At 42.7% G+C, this 20,093-nt stretch overlaps 1 protein-coding gene across 16 annotated transcripts in view; it reads right to left on the bottom strand.

Moving 5' to 3' along the window:
- Positions 1-31: 31 nt before the first annotated feature.
- zmiz1a (zinc finger, MIZ-type containing 1a) overlaps positions 32-20,093 on the bottom strand; it is a 1,215,152-nt gene continuing 1,195,090 nt past the window's right edge. For 15 of the 16 annotated variants that reach the window (XM_072491545.1, XM_072491540.1, XM_072491548.1 and 12 more), the window contains 8 exons: positions 18,756-18,861; positions 16,838-16,998; positions 16,489-16,556; positions 14,948-15,016; positions 12,765-13,012; positions 9,955-10,118; positions 7,837-8,082; positions 32-3,762 (listed from right to left, as the gene is read on the bottom strand). In XM_072491545.1, coding sequence (XP_072347646.1) covers positions 3,655-3,762; positions 7,837-8,082; positions 9,955-10,118; positions 12,765-13,012; positions 14,948-15,016; positions 16,489-16,556; positions 16,838-16,998; positions 18,756-18,861 — 1,170 coding nt within the window. In that variant the 3' untranslated portion in view covers positions 32-3,654. The remainder of the gene's footprint in view (positions 3,763-7,836; positions 8,083-9,954; positions 10,119-12,764; positions 13,013-14,947; positions 15,017-16,488; positions 16,557-16,837; positions 16,999-18,755; positions 18,862-20,093) is intronic. The other variant, XM_072491549.1, reaches the window with a different exon arrangement.

The raw sequence follows: 20,093 nt of genomic DNA on the forward strand, positions 1-20,093 counted from the left end.
CTAAATTTAAAAAAACAAAAAAAAGTTGCAGTTTCATCTGAATACATATTTATTAGATAAATATTAGGTTGTCACATCATCTAACTACATACAGTTTGCAAGACTAAAAATCACAATTAGTTTTCTGACCAGTTTAAAGTATGAAATGATTGCATTGTACATACAATGTACAAACGGAAAAAAAACAATGGCCATTTCTGCATGTGACAGAGACTGTACCCTTTTTGAATTCTTGAATGATCATGATATCAAAAATTGTACAAACTATGAATTTGGTTACAATCTTTTTTTTAACCCCTCATTTTCTTCATTAATTTTGTAGCACCTTAAAAATATGCAGGTGATCTACTGGATAATACACTGAAGCTAAATATTACACGTAGGTAAAACAAAGGTTTCTTTTGAAGGATCAGAGTATATTACAGAGGTGAATGAATGCTGAAACTTCACGAAAGATAACAAACAGTATTCATTTTCCACACAGTCACTTCTGATGGATTGCAAGCTTGTTGAGACAATGCACATTTCAGGAAAATGAACGCACTTCTCTTTACATTGAACATGTCTCCCTTTGTCATTTACATATGTACACATGTCCCTTAGTCCCTGCAATGGACGATGGTATCAGCTTTGTCCTTACAGAGGTCTGAGCAGGGATTGAAAACTCACTGAGGTTCCTTCCCGGCCAGGGTTCCACAGTGACTGCTATAAAAGGGTGGGAACTGGACGTGTGAAACAGCTCTTTTAAAAAAAAAAAAAATCAACACCAAACATGCCAGTGCTCACTCACCAGCAGATTTTTTTTTTGTTTTAAAATAACATTATAACATGTTAGAACATTTTTTTTCCGGAAAAATACATTGGCAGTGCATTGTTTGTCATTGGATACTCTTCACTTATCCTATGTGTTTTGTCAAAGCTGTTTCAAACAAACAGGTTCCCAGTTATGAACCAGTACCTTGCCAGACCAAGAGACCGGCTGCTCTTAAAATGGGAAGAAACTAAAAAGGGGTTACAGGAAGTTGCCTCATTATGTCCACACAAGTATAAGCTGGAGCACTGGAGCAGAAAATTACCATTGGCCTCCAGGTCAACTCAACCCTTAACGGTGGTGATCCTCGCAGTGTCAATTCACACTTACAGCTCATTGATTTGGTGATGTATGTCACCGTCTTAAGCTCCTGTTGCTTAAATGTAGGTGCAATTCACACTGATGTCCCAAATCAGAAGAATGTGACTTAGGTCAACATCGAACCTTCCAGAAATTGTCCAACATCCCTGTCAGAGATAAAGTACACGCAAATCCACTTACATGATTGCCCATATTTCTGTTCAGTGAAAATCCTGAAACAACATCTCCTTTCTCTCCATCTGTATTCCTTGCCCATTAACAAACTTTACAGTTAGAAATTCCTGCCAAAGTGTGTACATTTTAATTCTACACAACAATGCTTACAGCCCACCTCCTGTCAAACGTGTTTGACATCCAAAGGCAATAACAGTAGAAGGGATTGCATTTGGAAGCCTCCTTTACAATGAAAATAATTCTAAGAACAGAGTGCCAAAACATGTAATTAAATGGTTAATATCCTCAGCAAATGAAAGACGTTATTCACGTAACAGAAATGAACTGTCCAGCACTCGTGACTTGTATTCTCTCTCCCATGTAATGAATTACAATTGAGAGGCTTGGAAAAGGAGGGGAACGCTTTCACGTGTAATTTCTACAGATTTAACTTTTGGGTCAGGATGGAGAATGCTCCTCCACTCTGCAGAGGGATCCTCTTTGAAAGCGGGACCACAATTTAAAAACCACAGAAATAGGACAACCGATCTGATCATGGAAAATGTTGAATATTATCAAAGACGTTACTAAAATATTCACAAAGGTATTTACAATAGCATTTTAAAATAATCAATTTGCATACTGAACATCGCCTTTAACTTGAGACAGGGTAAAAGAACCTCAAATTACGTGGCAACTTTCTACAAGACGATTACAAATTGCAATACTGCTACGAGCAAAGGCAACTAGCCATTCATTTTAATATCTACAGCGGAGTACTGGTAACTAGCATACATAACTCTGCACACACAGCAGTGATGCATCAGATTTTGTCTTCTAGACAGAGCAAAATGTAGGGAAAATAAACAAGTGACTTTGGTGATTAAAGCATCCTTCAAGCTCCTCGTGGCAAGCTTGGTTCAGGCCATTTTGTCATACGTTTAAAAGAAAAAGGATCAGCTTAATAATCATAATTTTTTTGAAAAAAGGTAATAAAGACTAACTGGAAACATAACAAATCCCTCTGGCACTTGCAATTGTGTAGCGCAGAGTGCCCCAGATTAAAAATGTACAGGTTTTGGGGAGCGGCAGGGTATTCACTTCAATGGTGGAGATATTAACTGGTACACGATCAGTCTGTGTTTGGGCTGCACAAGTGCAGGGTAGCTGTTGCACACACATGCAGGTATCATTCTCCCTCATCCTGCCACACAACAATCGAACAAGGCAGTTTGAATAAGATACAATCAGCACAAAATGAGGACCAAAAGTTATGGTGCCCATGCAGGTTCGAGAGGTGTCAGTGGTGAAAGCAAAAGCACCAGGTGCAAGACAATAGTTGTGGCTCCCAGGACGAGGAAAACACAAACCAGGAAAATGTTGCAGATGTCTTCAGCCACTGCCCATTAGGGTTCCCAACTTTTCCGGCAGTGAACCTAACCCAGTTCACCAACCTGTGTGCTGCAACAAGTGGTCCAACATTTGCTGCTTCTGCTGCACGCCATCATAAGATCGATACTTTGCTTTCGAGGGTGAGCCGCAAACATCGTTATCTTTTAATGATTCACCCAGAATGAATAGAATGCGAGTTTGGCACAACAATGCTACTGAGATGCCGGTGCTTTGCAATAAAACACTGCAAGGAATGAATATTTTTGCATTCGACTTGCAGGTAGCCAACTGTCCCTTACATTGCAAAATAAAGATAAAAAGAACAAACAGGAAAAATCTCTGTAAATGTACCAAAATAGACAGCAATAGAAACATTTCTTCAGGTACGGAGGCCATAACTTCCCTTCCACTGTGTTTGTACATGTATTCTCAATTTAACATTCATGTCAGCATTGTTGTGCTTTCTAGTTGCATTCTGACTTAAATCCTTTCTGACATCCATTCCTCCTCTTAGTCCATCTTCTGCTACAGGAGCTGCTGAATAAAGGATCTGCTTCTTGGATTGGAGATGGGGGAGCGGGAAGGTGAAGGAGGGCGTGATGGGGACTGGCTTACAAAAAACAACAATCCTTCACACCTTTCATTGTCGTTTTCTCAAATTTAACGCCTGGACACTTTACACAATGGAATTCTTCCTATTTATTCACAAAAATCAATTGGATAAAGCTACAGGGTTTTTCTTTTTTTTTTTTAAATGAGCATAAATGATGTTTCCAGTGAAGCTGCAGTACTACCTAACAAGCTTCCTCCCCACCGCCCACACTGTGTTCAGTCAATGCAAGTGTGCAAGACGACAAACTCAGAAGGAAGAGGAGCCTGGAGTGCATCATTTCATCTAGTGTAATGAGCTCTTGAAGAATAGGGTGTTTTGACTTCTTGTGCAGCTACATGGCGAGGATGTGTGAAGGGACTTGTTTTCAGTTGGTCTCAAAGAGAGAGAGAAGATCATCATTGCTATTGCTGGGCAGGTCAGGAGGGCCAAGGTAGGACAGGAGCTCATCTGGATTTGTGAATTCTGGAATAAGCTGTAAGGAACCAAAGACAAACATCAATGTTATCAAATCCACTCCCAAGAAGAATACTTTCTCATCAACAATAAAATACCTAGTCATAGCTCGAGAATAAATTATTAACTAAATAAACTTATTGTTGGATAGCAAGGCTGCTGTACATTGTACACCCATACATTTCTGATGTAATTTTCTGCCAAAGTCATCGAAACAATACGTTTTATGAGGTTCTTCAAAGACATGAACAATTTCAGGCAGGCAAGTGTGGTATTCTTGCTGGAGCTGTCCACAAGAGAGGAACTCATCAGGCAGGATTTTCCCGCCTCTCCCAGTGAGATGGGTTCACTGGCGATGGGGAGGGCGAGACATACAAAAGCCCACAGATTTGAGAGGAGCCAGACGTCTCCACCGGCAGCCAATGGCTCCCTGCATCCGCTGCGGGGGTGTTAATATCTGTCACGGGGGGGGGGGGGGGGGAGAGAGACGGGACAATAAACCCTGGCCATTGTGTGCATTATATGACATTGTCTCACTTCTAAGGTTTGGCTTGTGAAGGCTGCCTGACAGGAGGAGAACTTAGGCTGATAAATCATGTGCAATAATGTGATGAATGCAGAAGATTGGCAATGATTTGGTGCATTAATAGATACCTCTTTAACACACTCAGTCATTTTGTTATTGCTTCAATTTAAAAGCAGGTGATTAATCTCTGGGCTGGAGTGATAAGGGAATCAGGGGGTACGGGGAGAAGGCAGGAGAATGGGGATGAGAAAATATCAGCCATGATTGAATGGCGGAGCAGACTCGATGGGCCGAGTGGCCTAATTCTGCTCCTATGTCTTCTGTCTTATGGAGTGTAATTTATTTTGATCACAGAATCATGCTCGGCAGCAGTTGGAGAGCAAAAGACCGGCAACAACCAACAAAATTCATGAGCTATTTGAATTGGTCGGATGGCTCAAGCAGTGGTCTATTTGACACCCATCTAGAGCTGATTCCTTTCACTGGGTACCTTTTCCCAATTTAGAGTCTTGCTACTAGATGGAGCTACTGTGAACTATAATATATGATGTTTTCAGGAAGTGTGCCCGGGGTTGGGGGTCGATTACCAACCTTGCAAGTATATTGAGCAGAGGTTAGTAAATTTATTTTTGAATGTTCATTCAAGTTCCAAACAATGCCGGTTTTCGTACAGCCCTCTCTCACAAAAACATTTTTTTTAAATTTAAGAGTACCCAATTCATTTTTTTCAATTAAGGGGCAATTTAGCGTGGCCAATCCACCTACCCTGCACATCTTTGGGTTGTGGGGGCGAAACGCACGCAAACACAGGGAGAATGTGCAAACTCCACCCGGACAGTCACCCAGAGCCGGGATCGAACCTGGGACCTCGGCGCCGTGAGGCAGCAGTGCTAACCACTGTGCCACCGTGCTGCCCCTCTCACAAAAACACGAGGCATTTTCTGTATTTAAAAAAAATTAACAGCAGCATTTTAATTTTGCTTTGTCCTCATGGAATTATGGTGCAAAGCATTTGTTGCAAACCTCGCAAGTGGTTCAACTTTGTGTGGGATGTTTTCTGCTTCTACCATTAGTTTCTTTAAAAACTCTGTATCAAAGTGAGACTGCTGATTTTAATCTAATCGTCGTTTTGCAGGAGGTTTCAAGAATTTTGTGGTGTTCCAAGGATTCTCTATCTGGATGCCAGCCATTTACACTAGGCTAACTCAGTAACAGTGGCCAATACCCCATCATATCCAAACAAAATGTGACATTTCAGTCACATTTTGTTGTTAGTAGTTGTTTGAAGTAATCCTCTTAAGTGCATTTGCACAAATAGATTTAAAGCTGAAGATATTTCAAATGAAACATGCCTTATGTGATTATTAAAAAGAGACTGCTCATAACATATGTGCTTCATTTCAAATATTATTCTTTTCACTGGAAGGGAATTCAAGATCCTTGGGCACTATTCGCTGATGGTGCTGTGTTGCCAGTCCCTGGGCTTGACATGAGCAGGTACACGCAGAAATAAATAGGGTCTCGCATCATCTTGGGCATTAAGATGCATGAACTTGAAGATCTGTTTTTCCCTCGAACAACAACTTGCATTTGTGTAGCACCTTTAAAGTCAGTACAACATGCCAAAGTGGAACTACACACAAGTAGTCACAAATTAATGTGGGTGAGGAAAGATTTTGGGAGTGGATTGTAGAGCAAACACTAATTCATGCGGTCAGCTTTAAATACCCTATTTGGCATTGTCACTTCATCTTTAACTAAATTTCCTTACAAGTATATCGCTGCAGATTTGTTGGGTTAGATCTTCAACTTGCCTCCCATGTGAAAAAACGGTTCATCATTTTTTTTGATTAGCGTGGCCAATCCACCTACCCTGCACATCATTGGGTTGTGGGGGGCAAAACCCACGCAAACACGGGGAGAATGTGCAAACTCCACACGGACAGTGACCCAGAGCCGGGATCGAACCTGGGACCTCGACACCGTGAGGCTGAAGGGCTAACCCACAAAACGGTTCATCATTTGCCTGTTATGGAAAGCGGGCGATTTGCATTTCTATTGTGGAGATCTACAGTGGGGTGATTCTCATTCTTAATGTAAGTCTTAAACCCAGCCATCAAGTTGAAAATTTGCCTCATTGTCTTTTGGAAGTTTGCGGCCTTCATTAAGCTCGTCCAATTCACTGAGAAGCTGATAAGGATTAAAACCTGAAAGACTTGTACTATTCATAAAATGGTTTGTTTCTGTAACATGATCAGTTTTAAACCATTTTAATTTATTTCTGCAATCTTACAAGCAGATGATGTTTAATTTCAGGGGAGGGTGAATTGTTTTGCCCTCATTAATATGAGGAATGTCAGTGGTGAGAAATGGAATACTAGACCACTTTACTCCTTGTCTCTATCAAGTTTCAGGTACAGCCTGGACTGTGCCGTTAAGGGTGGAGAGCAACTTCAGAAGGTAACTCCCTAGATCTAGAACATAGAAAGAACCATGGGTGATAGTTTCAAGTATTCACATTGTGCCAGCAGAGGTGACAGCCGTGGAAACCATAGCAGAAAAAGGTGTTGAAGACAACAGGGCCTATCTAGGTTTGCTGATGGGACAAAATGAAGAGAAAGAGGGTAAGTGAGGCAGTCAGCCATGTCATTTTGTTGTGCAGAAGCAAGCATTTTGCTTTCAGTGTTGGGGTGGGGAGTGTAGCAATTTCCCTGCCCATGGGGGAGGTGGAGTGGGGGCGTCAGTCTCCACTCCCTCGGTCCACATACAACTCCCACAAGGAGAGCTCTGCCCTATTACAGAGTGAATCCATTTCACACAGCAGACATCCTTACTGGTCTCAGGGACGATAAAACTGCTGAACTGTGGGCGCTCTCGATATTGTGACTCGAGCACAAATAGCTGAATCCACCTCTAGTAGAACCTTCACATCCGCGAGAGGAGATTTTCATCTCTCAGACGGAGCACATTTCAGGCCAGGGTTCAGTTGAAAGAGGCCATACTACTTCACTCACCACCCAGATTCTCTAGAAGTATGTTATAAAAACTGGACCCACTAATTCGGTGATTTAGTTTAAGACAATCACGGTGCCAGGAACCAGTTTTTGATAGTTGACCCCCTACATAATTTTATAAATGCCCTTTTACCATTTTTTTTTTTTAAAAACTGGTTCAAAAACGAGCCATGTTACAAATACATTTGTGGTACAGCCAGTCTTTCAATTCTATACTTCATAAATATCTTGATGTATTCTTGGGCCACTGTTGTTCTTAATAAAATCTGGTGGACAATATTCATAATGAAGTGAACCAATTTTTGTATCCCTAACCTCTCTTTTCTTTTGTTGTCTAGTCATTTAGACACATTTTATACAATAAATAAAGTCATTTCTTCAAAACAGACAGGTGAATGAGGCAGCCAAGCAAACTGCTCTCCCCCTAAGCTGCTGCAGTACAAAGTAACACGTGAAAATGTATAAAACAATGATGTGACATGAGGCGCTTTGCTGTGCCCAGAGTTTGCTAGCAGTGGATGGGCAGGCAAATGAGAGCATGACGCACACTTACATCCAGTGAGGGTTCCGGCATGTCGGACGTTCCCTGACCACCAGCCTGACCTTCCAAGGTGGAGGAAGGGCGAAAGGTCAGATCACTGTGTGGATGGTTGCTAGAACCAGACTGCTGGGGTTGCCGGGGCTGCTGGCTAGGACCACTGTGATGTAATAGCTGCCCTGACTGGCTGCTGGGGTGAAGTGCGTGCAAACCTTGCTGCATGGAACTATGGGACTGATCAGTACTGCCAGGATGAGGCATCTGCGAAGGAGGAAGCAGGAGAGAGTGAGGCCACAAGGTACAGTGCTCAAGATGTCTGAAGAATGTTAATACCAAACCCAGCGATTAGATAGGAGAGAAAGTCAATTCCCACTTCAAGAAATTTCAAATCTCACTGGAGACTTGGAAGGAAGTCAACTCTGCAGCATTAATGCGCAACACCTAGCCACTGTCAAACCGAACTAAGAAAATCTACCCACAATTAGAGAGAACAGCATCATCTAATCACCCACTCATTGCGAACATTTTAAATGTTAGCACTAAAGCCCTGGATACTCATCTCTTTCAGTCTCCAACAATGACGCTCACACTAACTAGTATTGGGTTCAAAGTAATTTCCAAGAGAAAGTATCCTTTGTGTTGGCTACGGAGGCTGAAATGCACTAGCAAATACAAATACTGCCTCTGAACCAAAAGAAAAAGACCCCCTCCGAAACCATGTTTGAGAGGGAACATGCTACGAATATTACTGGTGATCTATCTTTGAAAAGAAAATTTAGTAAATATCATTGGGAAAATGGCACATTAATTAACCTTCGCGGTGCAGATTCTGGTATTCAGTCACTGCGGGTAGGCTTACAGAAAGAGAGACTATCTCCAACACAGATCAGCTCTATACATGGATAAAAATACATACTACAGAAAGAATCTTTTGTTTGCAGCTTCACGTGTTTAATGGAACAAGCTCTCAAACTCCTCCCTGTTCTGACTATGACAATAGATTTTTTTGTTGGGCTCAATACTGCAGAGTTGAAGACATTCCACCTCCCTCCCCCCAGCTACAACACCACCCCTCCCAAAAAAACACGCCCTTTTTTTTGTGTGTGTGTGGAGGCAGAAGCAGGTTAGTTCTTCGGGGAAAGCTCAATAATGATGGTTGTAGCTTTCTAACACCAGAGGACGGACAAGCAAATACATATCCATCCACCTTTGATGCGTTGACATGGGAGTGAAGGTTTGCAGCAAAAACCCTCTGTACTTCAACTCAGTACCGTCAGAAAAGGTTTGAGAATTGACAGCTGCTCAGTAGGGTCACCTGATCAACAGGGTACGCTGGATCCAAACCAATTTTCTTCTGGTGTGGGGGGGTGAGGGGTCAGGAGGAGAACAAGCCCATCCAACAATACCAAAAGTATTGCTCCACTGGAAAAGGTTGGACTCCAGTATATTTAAAACCAGGTTTTTTTTGGGGGGTGAGGGAGTGTAGCCTTGGAGAAGGTAAGGGGCATTTTGTGAAGCACCTTGTTTTACTCTTACACATTCAGTGTAAAAGACCATCCACTTGGCAAGGCGACTCATGCAACCATCTGGCGCCCCCTGACTACCAGTGAGTGACAAAACAATGGGATGCTTGCTGCAACTTTAACAACATCAAGTGTTAGTAGTTGCCCTTGTATTCCATTTGTGTGAAATAACAGTGAAATAAGCACAGACAGAAGCAGACCAGATTTGTATGGAGAGAGAAAAAAAACAAGGCAGATGAAAAATGTCAGTGCCATGTAGAAACATTCCAAGCCACATTACACACTCAGAAACACAATCAGACAGGAATATTGGCAGAGAGTTAGTTAAAAGGAGTCTGGATGGTAAATTCACTAAGTTACTCTCCATTGTTTCCCTCGGGATCATCAGCTGTGATTTGATTTTTGCTGTTCCTCACCTTGTCCCATATACAGTATTCCTATCTCTGCTCCCTAATACTGTCTCATTAGCAAAGTTAGCACGCTGGAACAACTGTCGCAAACACGGGTCCCTGACACTCAACATCTCTTAGGCTGAATGTATCCCAAGGGCAAATTGCAACGGTCATTGTTTGACACAAAGGGAGAGACGCACACAAATGGCATCACTTACCTGATCAGGCATGGAGTGGCTGAGAGGCTTGTCAGGAGTCATAAGGCTGTTGGGCATGTCTGGCGGGTGCGATAACTGGGGCCCATGCATGAAGTCGTTCACAGAAGTACTGGCAGGGTTGCCATGTGGGAAATCGAAGTTCCCATGGCTGGGGTAAGTGTTACCTTTGGGAGGATTATGACAGTGTTATTAAACAAGTCTGCCTTCTCAAAACAATCTGCATCCTCTTCAGGACTGAAGCTGCTTCAGAGAAATTGCCGCGTCCTAAACAACAAGTCAGCTCCGACAAAATGGAAGCACTAATTTGCTCTGTGCTCCCGGGGTAGTTATTGTGTTACTAGCTGCAGAAAATGAACACTTCAAGAGGGCAATGGAAATTCATGGGATAAATTAAGCATATTTCAGTTCACAATCATCTTGGAAAAACTCAGGGCAAACTTTTTTTTAAAAGTCACCGTACTCATTCTTCAACATTTCCCAATAATATATTGAAAGTGTGACATGCTGGAATCTGTTCTGACTTCCTTTCGACCTGTAACATTGATCGATGTACAACTGCCGACCAGTTTGCATTAAGGACGTTATATCTGTTAATATCTCGGTTTCTGGGTGCTCTACAGTTCTTCACATTACAACAAATGTGGCTATCTCATGTTTAGCAGCAGAATGCTCTGGTTCTAGCTCTTTTCTCCTGTACAGATAGGCAATGACAAATGACCCTTTCTTAGCTATCACACCTACACGGTTACATAAGTCGGAGTTCGGTTTTGCCACGGTCTAGTGCAACATCTTGCAGTACATCCACAACAGACCAGTATGACTTAGGTTCAGTTCCCAGCTTACATTCAGTTGAGCGTAACTTTAAAAAATATAATGTCATGGGATACAGATGTCGTTGCCTAGGTCAGCATCTGTTGCCCATCCCTAATTGCCCTCGAGATGGTGAGTTGCCTTCTTGAACCGCTGCAGGCCATGTGTTGTAGGTACACCCACTGGAAGGAAGGGAGTTCTAAGTTTTTGACCCGGCACAGTAAGGGGATGGCAATATGTTTCCAAGTCAGGATGGTGTGTGACATGAGAGGGGAACTTGCAGGTGGTGGGGTTCCAATGCATCTGCTGCCCTTGTAGGTGGTAGAGGTCACGTGTTTGGAAGGTGCTGCTGAAGGACCCTTGGTGAGTTGCTCCAGTGCATCTTGTAGATGGTACATACGGCTGACACAGTATCGGTGGAGGCGGGACTGGTGGTGGATGGGGCACCAATCAAGTCGGTTACTTTGTCCTGAATGGGTCAATTTTCTTGAGTGCTGTAGGAACTTGAACCAGTGAATTGAAAACATAACAGCCGGGTTCATGCTAGTCAATATCTGAAAAGCATGGAAGCTGAGGTAGGGCAGCACTGAGCATGGCTCCGATACATATCTACAAATTACTCAGCCAGCCAGTGGTCATGTAAGGATTGCCAGCTTTAATATATAATATATTCACAATGGTAACTATAGGGACATCGGGTGCCTGCACGTTCACTGCCCCCCACCCCCACAGCCTCTCCACCTCTGATGCCCACCTTCTTGGGCCTCATCCCTCCTTCCTGCCCAGAGACCTCCCTGGACTCCTGGAACATAAGCTCGCGGGACTGCTTGCAATTCTAGTAATGGCCACTTCAGTGTCTGGCGCTGCAGGGCCCAGAGAATCGCCGTCCAATCAGGTCGGCCAGCAGCTCCGTGAAGTGGGACATCCTCCCGAGTGAGGGCAGAAGACGCACCTCCAGCCAATGTTGGGCCGCTAAATGGCTGTGGGGCACTAAGTATCGGCAGGAATGTGTTCTCCGCCGATTCTTCAGGTAGCGGAAAAGGCAAGCTGCCATCTTCAAAATCCCGGCTGCAAGAAAGCAAGAGGTGGGAGAGGGCCACACGAGCCATCAAGTCCCCTGTATTCACAAGACATGTGCAACATGCCCCACTGGGACGCTCCCATCCACCCACCCATTTCAGTGTCTGGTGCACGGGTTTGCATTAAAACTTACCAATTCTTCGTCTCCACTCTCCCCCCCCCCCCTCCCAAAAGAAAATCAATCAAAAACTGCAAAACATTCAGCCATTCTACGGTTTGATTCTTGCTCATTGTTCTCCAGTCAGAACATCTGCCCACAAAAAAGTAATCTAACGAATACTTCTGCCCCTTTCAATCTAGAACCATCGCTGCAACCCAATCGCACTTGCAAACAGTTATCTATTTATCCAGTTCCGTTTCAAATGCAGTCTCAGCCTTTTGCACCTTGGAGTTTTAAATATGTGTAGGTCACCATCCATTTAGAGTCAGGTGCTGCAAACCTGCGCGAGATTCTCCCCTGCTCAGTATGACAATGCACCTTTACGTGACTTCTTATGGTCACTTGAAATCTATCTAAAGGATTATCTACGAGTGAATCTGTACATTTGGGATCCATTTCTGAATTAAGGTCCACGTCCATTCCATTGCATGTAACAATCTAAAATTCAGCTGGAAAATTACTGTTGCTCTTCTTTGGGCCATGTTACAAGGTGATCTCTGCATCTGGTACGGTAGGACTTGGAATGCAAGATTCCAACATGCAAAATACACTCACACTAATGTTTTTGACACATATAAAAGACACATATTAACCTGCAGAATGAAAAATAATAATTCTGTACAAATACCACAGTTGGGAAGAAATTAAATAAATATCTCAACAACAGCTTTGTTTCAGTACCCCAGCAAGCTGAATAAATGCAATGCCGATGATATGTATGGATGAATAAGGAGAATTTCAAATTCATGGTGAAACTTACCCGGGTTGCCATATTCATTGACGCTGCTGCCCCCCGGTGGAGGAGGTAGGGAAGGGTACGGTGAGGGACCTGGTCCCAGAGCTGCAATCATTTCCATGACATTTGGCATAATCATCTGGCTGGGGCTCATGGTTTTAAACCTCTTGGACAGAGGCCCATCCGGGTCATCTTTGATATGAATGTCAGACTTCAGTGGAACTGGTCTCCAACTACATGTCGGATCAATGGTGACCTCTTCAAACTCAGAGCTGGAGCGTTAGAGAAGATTTAATTAAATACAAGAAACTACTCCAACACTTTCATATTAAAAGTCATCTCTTATTTCATGCAAGTATCTACCACTAACAAATGTAACAAATGTGGTGTCTTGTACCAGCTTAACTTTACACTTGTGATTGAAACCTGATCTTATGAAAAGACAACCAGTTTGTGCTGGGTCCTTCTCATCTGTAATCAGGAAATTTATGATACTACTGGCCTCTGATTGGTCTTTGGAGGTAACATTATTTAGACCACATCCTCATTGGGTGTATTACAGGGTAACCCAGGTTAAAAAGAGCTCCAATTCTGTATTCCAGCATTCCAAATGTACCTTAAATGTACTTCTCACTCAGACATAATTTAAACAGACGGGAAGATTGACTGTGGAACTGGCACAGAAAATAATACATGATTAGTATTTGTGAGCAAGGGCATTTAAATCGTACCTTTCATAATCTCAGCTCATTACACAGTCAATGAAGGAACGCAAGCTGCCACTTTCTGCACAGCAAGATTCCATAAACTACAATAAACTAAGTTACCAGATGATCATCGTTTTAGATCTGTTGTTTGAGAGATAAATGTTGGCCTACAACCGGGCAAACGCCCTTTGACCTCTTTAGGTGATGCCAAGTGTCCTCCTGAAGAGGGAATGTAGGGTCTTGATTAAATGTCTCATCCAAAAGATGGCATCTCAGACAGTGCAACATTTCCTCAATATTGCAGTGGAGTGTCAGCTGGATTATGATAATAATGTAAGCCTACTTGTGACACTAATGAAGATTAATCTTTATTATTGTCACAAGTAGACTTACATTAACACTGCAATGAAGTTACTGTGAAAAGCCCCTAGTCGCCGCTTTCCGGCGCCTGTTCGGGTACATGGAGGGAGAATTCAGAATGTCCAATTCACCTAACAAGCACGTCTTTCGGGACTTGTGGGAGGAAACTCGGAGCACCCGGAGGAAACCCACGCAGACACGGGGAGAACGCGTATTGAAGTCTCCAGAGTGGCCCTTGAACTCATGACCCTCTAACACAAAGGTCAAAGTGGGAAAATGCATGATGGATTTCCAATGAGTTATTTTAAATTTACATTTGGTTTTTGAAAGATTCAAGGTTTCTTCTCATTGGGAGTTTTCATTCTGCCACATAAAATGAATACAAGACTTTGCACATCAGTTAAGAGGTTGAGCACTGCTCAAATCATGCTCCTGAGAACTGTCAACATCTAGGCAAAAGGAAGCAGAGGAAAATTAAGTCACTGTAACCCTGGTTATGAGGTCACACATTCAAGGAGCATCAGTTTAGTGTCTCCTTGTTGAATTGCCTTACTGAGAGGAAGGATTATTCCATGCCAATTTGTGAGGACCTGGTTAGACAGTGTTTTAGCCCAACTTCAGTTTAGCAGATGAATACCAGTGCTCTTTGATATCAGAAATAGAATTCACATCAAACAGAAGAATTTGGTTTTCTCTCACTGTGCTAGTATAGTTATTCATATCTAAAGAAATGTGGCTCTCACCAAACTTGGCAAGTGCAATAGTTCAATCATGATCAATAAGAGGTAATAATAGATTAATCAGCGATCTCCCCTCAGTCTTCATGGTGTGTAATACTTGGAAGAATGGGTTCCTGATAGAGGACCCCACAGTACAACCTGGAGGATCAAATCTTCTTTGTAAATAGTGAACAACCAAACTTCTGAGAACCAGTCATGGTACAGCTGCTGCCATCTCCAAAGATAGAAGATAAAAGGAACCCCCATCGTATGACTGCGGTGTGTGTAAACAGACTGGGCAATCTTCCCAAAATCCATATTCATACTGGAAACTTTGGCCTGTTTATCCGACTTAAGCATTAATACTTAATTTGCATTTTACTGCTGAAACATGAAAATGAAGAACCTTCAGAAAACCTACTTTTGAATATTGGATAAGATGCTCCACATGTACTGGTCAACCTCAAGGCCTTCCAGGAGTGCTGTTTTACTGCCATTGAATAAAAAGAGTATTTGTTAATGATGTTTTTTTTTAACAAATAGAAGCAAATATAGTTTCAGAATAAATTGCAAAAATTGTTAATTTTTTTTTGGAGATGAAGCTTGGAAGGGGTTTTGATGGGGAGAAATTGCTTCCATTTACAGGCGAGTTAGAACCAGAGGGCACGGATATATTGAACTCAATTCTTCTAATCCATATGACTGTGTGTTTTGCCATTTTTCCTTACCTTTTCGTAGTTAATAAACGTACTCTATCTTAACTCAAGAAGCTTCTTTAAGTTGGCTCCTTTTTATACGTAACTATTGGGTCTGGAGAAGGTATCTGAGGGAAAGGGAACCTTGTTAGATTAAACTTGTTGCTAGCAGCAGAGTGTGGGTTGAACCTAGATGCGGAGGCAGTTATCCCTCCTCACCCGGGTTTGCAATAATTTGTAAGCGCCTGACGGTGACAAATCAATGGGTCTCGCCTGGGTCAACGATCTTTGGGGAACCTCAGCCGAGGTTGGTCGCGACATTGTGTACCACAGAGGGCTTTGGGTCTGGATGTGGAAAACACGGACGTTCGAAATTTGTGGTTCACCAAACACCCAACGACATGCGGAGGAATAAACTTATTCTGGCTAATGCCAACATGATGAAAAATACTTTCAAAATCGAAACTGGTTTGGGTTCAATTGCAGAGTCAAGGGGGATAAAGCAAGAGAAAGTTTCAAGGAAAGGATAAGGATTCCCTGCCCTATGGGGCTTCGATTTTTCTTCACTTAAACGAGATACTTGTGTTTATATGGCAATCTTTTTGCCCCCCATCAACTTATTTCACCATCACGTAGGCAAACAAAACAAACTATGGCAAGATAAATAACTGGTTAATGTGCTGTTGGCGGTGGTGATGGGACAAATGGAGTGCCAGGGTATTTGGGAGAATTTGCTGCTTATCTTGGAACAGCAGTCATGTGACTTTGGGTCACTATGCCATCCCATTGCACAAACAAATGCAGCTTCCAAGAGGGGGTCGGAAAATTTGGAGTTGAAAACCGGTCTCAGTAATGTGGGCCACGAAGCTATCATCGATTGTCATTAAAAAACCCAAGCGAGGCACTAATGCCCCATCTAGGGAAGGAAATCAGCTGTCCTTGCCTGGTCTGGCCCACATGTGACTCCAGACCCACAGTGATGTGGTTGACTTATTACCGTCCTCCGTAATGGTCAAGCAAATCACTCAGTTTAAGGGCAATTGCGGATTGGCATCAATCGCTCGCCTTGCCAGCGACGCCCACATTCCAATTTTGTGAAAAGTGATGTTTGGTCTGATTCACCTCTGTAACAGGTTGCTAAGCCTTACCTAAAAGAAAGCAATGCTTTAAAAAAAAAAAAATCAGACTAAAGCACCAACCAAACCCCTAGGCAGCCCACGGGCATAGATGCACAATTCTTTCGCAACAGCTGAATCTCTTTACTTACTTGCAAACAGGACACCTCCATGTTCCCCTCTCACAGTTCAGTTGCAAGTATGATTCCAAATCAAAACACTGCAGCAACAAGGGAATATGATGCAGAAAATCCTATTAATACATATTACATACAGTCTCTGCAACATTAATCAAGATTCAACTGCAGACTTCCTGCACCTCTGTTCCCTCTTGGAGTTGGTCATCTGTCCAGTTTTAGGTTTAATCCACTCAATTTTCCACTCATTTAACCTCCACTTTTGCATTAAATGGGTTGATTAAAAAATACAATTCCTGTCCATAATTGCCTTTTAATACCAGGCATCACCAATGCTGAAAGACAGGATGGAGAGATCACTTACCTGCACGTGCTTACAGTCATGGCCTCTTGCTGGTAGCTGGATCCGCCTGAATGTGATTGGACACTTCAGGGACACCTTGATTGCCGTCTGCTCCACTCCATCTTCTCCATTTAATGTCGCCCCACCCGAAGAAGCTGCCACACTGCTGAAGTTCCTTTTTACTGGCGAACAAGACGGAATTTATCAGCTGCACCGTCATCATAGACGCTACATTCTCTCGAATCAAACTGGCCCTTTATTTAATGACAACTAATCAACTACCTCTGGCAGAATCCTTCATTATCTGGTCACCACTGCCAAATTTCCCCAATGATTTTTCAGTGGCGTATGATTGTCTTAAAGTACAAGGTTGGTGGGATAACTGAAGATCCCCTCCGAGTGGCTGGGTGCAGCGCCATTGTCGGATTTTGTCTCGTTTCTGGGAGTTTCCTGAGCCACCCATCAAGAGTTTTGGCAAGAGGCTGAGAAAGCCGCCATGGAGTTTCTCAAATTCTCAGTTTCTGTCTCAGAGCTGTACAGAATAGGAAGATCCCAGATCTGGTATGGACTTTCAATTAAACACGAGAAACAACTGTGAGAAGATCCCACATCCTTGCAGCACAGTAGATGTGTGGATACCAGGCAAGAGCTCAGATGTGACACTCCACAGTCAAGACTAACGCATATGTATAACGGGCACTTAAGAATAATAGATTCCATCAAGTAAAAGATTAGCTTGGCAGTCAATACTTCACAAAGTATCTATGTTCCCTGTCCCAGTACAGTATCGGACCCTTTATCAGGCATCCCAAACTCTGGAAGGACCTGAAATCTGGGTACATTTGGCACTGGCGCCTTGGGAGCAACACCCTTTTATTCTTTATTTTTCATAAATCTTTTTGTACATTCTAGGCTTAGGACCAAAATGCCTAAAATCCCCAAATTCGGCACACAAGCTTCCCAGGGTATTCCCTTGGTATTTCATCCAAAGTGAGTTTTTTTACACGTGAGGCTGTAGAGTGGACTGTTCGCAGCAACGGGGCTTATAAGAGAGGCCATTCAAATCCTTTTCCACTGAATTGGGGCTACGGTCAGTGTGAATATTTGATCCCTCTGATTTCTTGCACACAAGCCAATTAAATTACCCAATGACGTTATTCACGCAAAGGCTTTGTGAAATGATTGGAATGGTCTGCATTACTTGAGCACCCAGGTTGCAGCTGACAGATGGTTCTGCAAGAAATTGCATAAAACTCCTTGCATAAAACTCCTTTGTCTAACCTACCAGAACTGCCAACAGTTTGGCATCTTGTTTAAAACAACTGTGTATGTTTAATTGGATAGCAGCAAGGCTTCCACTTGGTTTCCCCAGGAATTTGATAAGATAGATACTGGGAGGATGTTTCCTCCAGTGGGAAGAGTCTAGAACTAGGGGGTCTCAGTATAAGAATAAGCGGTGTCCCTTTTAAATGGAGATCAGGAGAATCTCTCTCTCTCAGTCATTAGTCTGTGCAATTCTCTTCCCTGGAAAGCAGGGGAGGCTGGCTCATGGAATTTATTCAAGATTGAGTTTGGTAGATTTTTGATTGACAATTGAGTTATGGGAGATGAACAATTAAGTGGAGTATCAGCCATGATCTTATTGAATGGTGAAGCAGGCTCGAAGGGCCGAATGGCCTTCTCCTGTTCCGATGCTCCCTGACCAATGATCTCCCGTGTGTTTTGGTGAGATTATTTGAAAGAACATCAAAGTGGCATACTGCACATAATTATTCTGAAGGCATACCACTGCGTTAGGGAAATCTAACTGTTTTTGGTCGCTACGATGTCAGTGTGACGAAAAGGCTCTAGACACTTCCCAGCAATTGACACAGGAGCTCCTGAAAAAGAAAACAAAAGTATACACCTATTTTGAAAAATACCATCACCGTACACCTACTTTTTGTGATGCAGTGTTCAGCAGGAAGAAGCCTTTTCTTCAGCAAGCCTTGAAGCACTGATCGGACCGATGGTCGATGCACTAACTGGAGTACGAACAAATGTGACTGCAATGAGAGAAAGAGAGAGCACAGGGGATCAGGGATTGTCAAAAAGCAAGGAATTGTGTGAACAGCATCAGATTATTCCCTAGGCAGCAATTGAAGCTGTAGAAATGTATTACACACAGTCCTTCAAAGACTAAACTCACTGCAGATACATTAAATGACAAAAAAAGACTGTCTACTCTGAATTTAAAAAAAAAACAATCTCACCTTAATTTAAAAAAATATATCTTTATTGTCACAAGTAGGCTTACATTAACACTGCAATGAAGTTACTGTGAAAAGTCCCAAGTCGCCACATTCCTGTTCGGGTACACAGAGCAGGAATTCAAAATGTCCATATTATCTAACAGCATGCCTTTAGGAACTAGTGGGAGGAAACCGGAGGAACCCACGCAGACATAGGGAGAACGTACAGACTCCGCACAGACCGTGACCCAAGCCGGGAATCAAACCTGGGACCTGGAGCTGCGAAGCAACAGTGCTACCCACTGTGCTACCATGCTGCCCTTAAATGTGCATACTCCACATGGACAGTGACCAGGCAAGAACGTTTGTTTGTAATTTCTGTCTCATGTACCAGGACACTCCACTTCATTGGGTGGGGTTGCGATTTATCAGAATTATCAGCGTAATGAAGGATTTGAACCAAAACTCAATGGAACAGTCTTCAATTACTATACACAGGTGGGCCTCAACATTTTTTATTTATTGAAGTGTTTTAAGAGCGTGTCTTATATTCCCAACATCAATGTGTTGGATGTATGAACATAAATGGATGCTATTCTCTCCTGACACTTGCAGGCGTGTGCTAAGTACAAGTCATATGACATTTTCCCTCACTGTCAGCGACCAACCTCATTAATGATCTGAAGGGGCAGATTAGATTAAACACAGCAAAGCAAAACGTCGAGTACGCCATGATATAATGCTCCTTCCATTAGAAGGCAGCACATGATCGGACAAATTATGAGCAATACCACGGGAAATCCGTCTTGTGTAAGTGCACGTCACAACTCCACTGTGTCGACTGCATTAATTTTCCAAGAAGCAAGCCCAACAAAAAGCACACAAGCCTTTCATGTCTCCAAGCCCATCTCAGTAAATTATTTCCCAATCCATTCTGTCTCAGATTCGCCTTACAAGCTAAAAAAGAACTTTGTGCAAAGGTACACACCCTAAGACATGTGCAGAGCACAATGTAAAAAGATCAGGAAAATTCAACTTTCACTGAG

The sequence above is a fragment of the Scyliorhinus torazame genome, chromosome 28, assembly GCF_047496885.1.
Source record: "Scyliorhinus torazame isolate Kashiwa2021f chromosome 28, sScyTor2.1, whole genome shotgun sequence".
Classification (NCBI taxonomy): Eukaryota; Metazoa; Chordata; class Chondrichthyes; order Carcharhiniformes; family Scyliorhinidae; genus Scyliorhinus; species Scyliorhinus torazame.